We start from the raw sequence: 7,283 nt of genomic DNA, 5'->3' as shown, positions 1-7,283 counted from the left end.
AAGAAAAATAAAACAAGATTTATGGCTTGGGAATGTACCTGCAATCTCCTTTTTTTATATTATTATTTGAAATACATCAAAATACTTTTCTGGGCAATCATAATAATCTGATAATCCCCACTATACACACTTTTCTGCCAATTCAAACCACAGAAACAGTCACCTCAGCAAGATTATTTCTCAGTTCTATTTTATCGAAACCCATTTGTCACTGAAAACAATTCAGTATTTTATTTTCTTTCAATGGGGTATGTACTACCCTTTTTCCCCCATGGGATTATCTAATCAATGGAGTATTCTGTGCACTACTTAATTAGACACAAAAAGATATCCACCCATATAATCACATGCACACACTCAGCCATGAATAGTCTTTTGCATGTTCACCTGAATATGGGATAGTTCCTGGCTGAATACTTCAATACCTAATAACCAAAGTTAGGACCAAATTTCCTTCTTCTCACCAAAGTGCTTCCTCTACCTGCTCAGTGACATAACATCCTTCACTTTGTAACTGGGCATGTGATTTGAAATGCAAACATTTGTGATGGTTATAACAATGGCTTACATTTACAACAGGTAGTACACAACTGTGAGAATGGTTCCTGAGAACATATTTTGAAAGGTGAAGGGAAAATGGAGAATAAGGGACTGAGTTTCTGAAGTGAGAGAGAAAAGGGTGTCTAAATGGTGGAAATTGGTGGTACATAAAATAACAAACATTTCCTGCACTAAATAGAGGCTGGGCACATTAAAAAAAAAAAAAAGCAGGCAATGGGGGGATAAGGACATATATGTAATACCTTAATCAATAAAGAAAACAATTAAAAATAAATAAATAAATAATACAAAATACTTTCAAAACTACAAAAAAAAACCAAAATAAAACAAAACAAAGCAATTGCTTTATCATTTTGAAGAGTTAACGCTTATGCATAGGAAGTGATAGAAGATAGATGAAGATTTAAACAGTAGCAATGTAAGTAGAGGATGTACCAATTTGCTCTTGGAATATGTTATAGTAAAAAACAATCCACAATACAGAAGATAATAAACATAATCTAAAAATACCTAAAATACTGCAGTACTAGAGTAACTATATTGAATATCAGACTTTTAGATATTTAAATAATTTGGTATGATTTTGTCTTATACATCCAACTTTGTTTTTTAAAAAAGAAATGAATGCCTAAAATGTTAAGTACTTTTACCTAACACCCCATACATAGCTAACCAGTTGATTCATTCTCAGTACCCAATGATAGGACTATTTCCTTATTTCAATAAAAATACAATGCAAACATAAATTTTTAAAAACATTCTTGAAAATAACCTGATACATACCACTGTGTTTGCTTGGTCATAGGTACTTTGAATTTTCCCGTTTACTTTGTTTATACCTGACAAAAACAAGGAAAAAATGACATTATTTTCATTTCTTCTGGTTTCTATGTCAATTCTTACTAATCACTATGAAAACAACTATAACTTCTGCTCTCTCCAACTTCAGCATATTATTTTATTTACTATAATTTAAAACACTGATTTCCAATGAAGTTTTTGAATGAAAGGTTAACAGGAAGAAAGTCCAGGGCCCCGTAAAGTCTTCTTACATTCACTTCTGATAGCTTTCCATCTGAATATGTGCACATATTATTAGTCTTGGCTAAACTGGTGTTCATAGGTCAAGGATTGATTTAAAATACTATAACGATCAATGAACTGTTATCAATGTCAGCATCAAATATTAGTATCATTTAAAAAACACACACTCATTATAAAAAATAGATTCTGAAATATCAATACCCAACAAGTTCTGTTTATTTTTGTGTTTTCTCAAATACTAGAAGATGGGAATTAACTGGTCTCATATTATACAGTTAATACATAATTAGAAATTTGAACATTAGGGGGAAAAGAAAAATATTACAGAAAGCTAAGATAATTCAGGTACTTACTTCCAATAATAGTCTTGTGATTGAAAATCTTACTCCATATTCCACCTTCTACATTGTCTTTCACTCCGAATTCATAAACCGTGTTGGGCTTTAGATTTTCTACAATTGTTTCAGTGGCTGGACAGAGTTGAAAAATCCATTTCTTTTCCTTATCCTTTTCTCTATAGCGAATTGTATAAAATCTGTTGAAAACCCAAAATATGATGCTTTGAAATCACAAGGAGATTCAGAATGTTTTGTTTCTTAATACATCACAGCCTGTTATCTACTCCAAAGGCTATATTTAATAATAGCTTCTGTTTCAATTTTTGAAAAATTTGTAGAAAACATTAAAAAATACCTTAATGTAATCTTAAGTTTTTAATTTCTAATTGAAAGTTAAGAGACTGTGCAGCAGCACATTTATGGTCTGACAGAATTCAGATTTCTTAGTTCTGTTATTGCTATTTTGAAAAATTAACACTGGATGTTCACTTTATTCCAGTTATGCATAGAGTAGAACATGGTGTAATTTTCTGAATGCTTAATTCAGTAGTTTCATAACTGTAGGGATTCAAGTCTTTCACCCATGAAAATTGCATTAGAGGTAATTTTATTCAATTTTGTTAAAGAGAAACCTGAAACTACAAAATGCAACCAGGGCTACATTTCAAGGGTGAAAATTTCTTATGATTATAAACAAAGAATTAAGACCAACAGCCAAGCTAAGGGTACAATGAGAAAAATCAAACAATGTAAATTCAAGATCACTGTTACATATTAGCTTATGGCTTCATATTTTAGTCATTATATATAGTGAAGTAATAATAATCCCCACCACTAATTTTTGCACCTTTATCACATGCTAGATTTTCCATATATTATCTCATTTACTTGTCACAAAAATATCTCAAGGAGTAGAAATTATTGACCCCATTTTGCAAATGTGGAAATGGAGTTTTGGAAAGTCACTGAACTTGCCAATTGTCACCCAGGTAGTGACTTTTCCTAGTGGCAAAGGCAGCACCAGAATATACAGAAGGACTCCTCTGGCTCTGCTTTCTACAGCCTCACCGAGTAGGGCAGCAGATCAGGAGAGAGGATGTCCTCTGCTTCGGTCAGCTTCCTACCCTTGTCACATTGGTTTACTTAATAAGTGTGTAATATAGGCAAGTTCTAAATTCTAAAAGAGATAGTTCACAAAACTACTTATTTAAAGAAGTTTCCTTATTTTTAAAGCAAAATATAGGACTGTGATAATAAACAGTGCTGTACAGCCTAGCACACTACAGATACTCCATAAATATTTCTGGAATGACTAGAATGGATACTTAGGTGTTCATAGGGTCATTTTAAAGTCATATATAATAAAAGCCTAATATGCTAAGTGTCCGGTCGCCCAGTTGTCCATTCAACCAATTAAAGCTTAATATGCTAATGATATGCTAAGGCCACTGTGAGGTCCCTTGGCTTGGCCTGCACCCTCTCACAATCCAGGACCCCTCAGGGGATGTCAGAGAGTTGGTTTCCTCCTGATCCCAAAGGCCAGGCCTAGGGACCCCACTGGGGCACAAATTTGTGCACCGGGCCTCTAGTTAGAATAGAATTGCTCTGAATGGCCAATGATTCAATCACCAAGATATATTGGTTTATTCCTTTTTCTTTTTATTGAATTTATTGGGGTGACCTTGCTTAAACAATTAGGTCTATAATTATATTTTTCAATGGTCACTGCAGAAGGTTTTACTTACCAAAATTCACAAATCCCATAAAATCAGTGAGAACTGAAGGAAAATACAATAAATGTCTACATTGTACATGTGCAGGAGGCTTAAGACTTTTATTTATTTTGGTTTATCCATACAATAAACTCTGAAATGAGCAGAGCAAGAATTACTATAGAAGGAAAGGAGAGGCTGAGAAGTGTCTAATGTCTGATAACCAGTGAGAGAGCCAGGCAAAAGGTTAATACCTTTTGTATTGCATTGGACTATCTTTGTACTGTGATGCTTGGCAAAAGGAGATGGTAAAAGACAGGTAAAATGATGCAGAAGAGAAGAGTAAGAGGAGTCACAATTCCTTTTAGCATTATTAAGGCTTTTGATCATTTGTTTTATTGTGTATTTACATCACAGACTTCCCATTATTGCTGGAGGACACCCACGATTAAATGTTGATTGCATCTTTTCTGTGGATGATTAACACGTTAAGCGCCATGTCCATCACTGGTGACTGACACTATACTTTCAGGAAAGGAAGACAAAACAGGCTTGGCACTTGACGTGTTAAATTTAGGCACCAGTGCATGGAGGGGCAACAAGTCTATTAAACAGGTAGCAGCCCGTGGATGTCATCAGAGAAGAGCTCTGGAAAGCCTTCCTCTAGCAATTTGGATTTTAAGAACACATCTCATACCTCAACTAAGTATAAAACTGTTGAAGGCAGTGTTTGGTTCAGCGGGCATTATTCTGTGCTTTGATGTCCTCGATAGTCTCAATATTGACAAGAATTGTTATTATAGCTTAAAGAAATCCATAGCCCCTCAAAATGTAGTGGAGAAGGCAGGTAGTGGCTTGGATATTTGTCAGCTGCAAATTAGTAGCGTGACCTCGGGAGAGTCTCTTTGCCCACTTATGCATAGATTTTTTTTTTCCATTGAAAAAGAAGGGAATTGGACTAGACTAGATGATCTTTGAGATTGTTTCTGTTACTAAAAATTTATTCTAGTTACATATTAAACATTCTAGTGCAGTGGTTCTCAACCCTCTGGCCCTTTAAATACAGTTCCTCATGTTGTGACCCAACCATAAAATTATTTTCGTTGCTACTTCATAACTGTAATGTTGCTACTGTTATGAATCATAATGTAAATATCTGATATGCAGGATGGTCTTAGGCGACCCCTGTGAAAGGGTCGTTCGACCGCCAAAGGAGTCGCGACCCACAGGTTGAGAACCGCTGTTCTAGTCTAATAAAATACAAAGGCAGAACATAGGGTAAAACCTCAGAGGTAGAAACTCCAAAAACAAAATTTGTGATGTAGCTGACAGTGAATTATACTAAGTGGAGAAATGGAAGAATGTCAAAATGAAGTTAGTCTTTCACAAACTCCCTGGCTTGGTGCACATGGCAGGTCATCTATAGGCTTTACATACCTTTTCAGCAATATTTTCTTTTTTAAAAATTTTTGTCTTTGTTGTTGAAACTATTACAGATGTCCCTCTTTTTATTTTTTCCCAGTGACCCACTCTACCTCACACCCACCTCTCCCAACCCATCCCCACACTATTGATTGTGTCCATGGGCTATGCATGTATGCATATAAGTTCCCCGGTTAATCCCTCCCAGCAATGTTTTTATTTCTATGTGATTAACTACTACTAGATTTCCTAAAACATCTATTCCACACATTTTTTCGCTCTCTTCACATCCAAGTACACTTCCTGTAACCCCCTTTATCATTGTTCTTGTGTCCTGCCACACCAAGACTGTGACTACTGATATAAATTCTGTCCTCACTCCCTTCCTCAGAAAGTGTCTCTCTCCCCCTTCACTCTCTCCCTGTCCCTCTCTGATTCCAGGGTTCTCCCTTCTTCTGAAAATTAAGCAACTTGGTAATTTTATTTCATGTCCTAATTCAATCTGCTCCCCAACCATTCTCTTGATCTTTCAAGGACCTTTCTTTGAGTCTAAATGATGTTTAAATATTTCTATTTTATCAAAACAAAGTAAAACTGATGCTTACTTCTTACTCCTGCTACTGTCTTTTACACAAATTTCTTGAAAGTAATATACTTTCTCTCACCTTCTTAACATTCATAATGCCTAAACCTCTTTGGTTTTTGTTTTGTTTGGCTTAAACATGTTTATTTTTTATTGAATTTATTGGGGTGACATTGGTTAATAAAATATGTTTATATATGTTTCAGGTGTATAATTCAGTAATGCATCTGTATATTGTATCGTGTTCACCACCCCTGTAATCCTCTTTACAATGTGGTGTCTGACTTGTTAGTATAGTAAAACCTTAGGATCAAATCCAATGACTTACTCCTCCATGAATTTCATAACTACTTTAAAATCTACCCATCTTCTTTTTCAAACCTTTCAGGCTTCTTCTCCCCTCATGTCCAATCAGTTCTCAAGGCCAGTTACTTTTCCTGCATGATTCCTCTTGCACCTGTCCCTTCTCTATTCCTAAGGAGTTTAAGGACCCGGGTTAGGTCCTCATTATCTTTGAACTTTTGCAATAATTTTCAAACTGGTCAACCATTTCCAAAAATCTCTTTTCCTTATTACCTCCTACTGGCTGGCTTAAGCTCAACACAATAAGTTCCTAGTAATTTTAGTGCTATCTAAAATGAAATAGCTTATCTGAAGTGATAATTATAACAGTGTGTTGTGAATAATTATAACATAAGGCAATAATATAAAAAGCATCAAGACTAGCAGAACATGGTAAGCACCATTTATTGAGTGCTCACTGCATGTCAGACACTATGGCAACATAGCCACATTTTATGGTGTCATTTCACCATATGAGATATACTGACAACCCTATGAGATATTACTATTATTACTCCAATCTACACTAATAAAAGAGAAAAATGGTAATTGGTATACGACGCTACCCTTTTCATTGGCTAATCAGGGTGATATGCAAATTAACTGCCAACTCAGATGGCAGTTAACTGACAACAAAGATGGCGGTTAATCTGCATATGTAGGCACAATGCAGGGAGGTGAAAGGGAAAGCAGGAAGAAGCCTCCTGCCACTGACAGTGATCGGAAACCCGGGGGGAGCTAAGAGCTGGGGGGCAGGGCAAAGGCGGCCCTGGTCAGTGATAGCAGGAGGTAGTGGTGGAGCCAGCAATGGGAGCTGGGCATGGTTGAAGCTGGCAGTCCCGGGAGCTAGGGGTCCCTTGCCTGGGCCTAAAGCGAAGCCCACGATCGCAGGGCCGCTGCAGCTGCGGGTCCCTGCTGCCCGGGCCAGACGCCTAGGACAGAGGCGTTAGGCCTGGGCAGGGGCGGAGCCTGCAACCGCGGGGAGCTGGGGGTCCCCTGCCCAGGCATGACACCTCTGCCGGAGGCCTCAGGCCTGGTCAAGGGGCCGATCCGGTGATTGGTGATTGGAGGGTGATGAGGGTCAACTCCTCTGGCCGAGGCATCAGGCCTGGGTGGGGGGCGGAGCCGGGGATTGGGGGGATATGATGGTCCCCTTGCCCAGGCCTGAAGCCTGGGTCAGAGGCGTCAGGCTTGGGTGGGGGGGTGGAGCAAGCGATCAGAAGGAAATGGGGGTCCCCTGCCCAGGCATGATTCCTGGGCCAGAGGCCTCAGGCCTGGGCG

At 37.7% G+C, this 7,283-nt stretch overlaps 1 protein-coding gene across 1 annotated transcript in view; it reads right to left on the bottom strand.

The window, feature by feature from the left end:
- LOC107184865 (target of Nesh-SH3-like) overlaps positions 1–7,283 on the bottom strand; it is a 121,146-nt gene that overhangs the window by 16,297 nt on the left and 97,566 nt on the right. Inside the window, exons 5-6 of the mRNA XM_015571276.1 lie at positions 1,959–2,140; positions 1,345–1,400 (exon numbers count right to left, since the gene is read on the bottom strand). Of these exons, the coding sequence (XP_015426762.1) occupies positions 1,345–1,400; positions 1,959–2,140 (238 nt within the window). The remainder of the gene's footprint in view (positions 1–1,344; positions 1,401–1,958; positions 2,141–7,283) is intronic.

The sequence above is a fragment of the Myotis davidii genome, unplaced genomic scaffold, assembly GCF_000327345.1.
Source record: "Myotis davidii unplaced genomic scaffold, ASM32734v1 scaffold48, whole genome shotgun sequence".
Classification (NCBI taxonomy): Eukaryota; Metazoa; Chordata; class Mammalia; order Chiroptera; family Vespertilionidae; genus Myotis; species Myotis davidii.
Note: the sequence above shows the minus strand (reverse complement) of the source record. Positions and strands in the feature narration are given on the sequence as shown.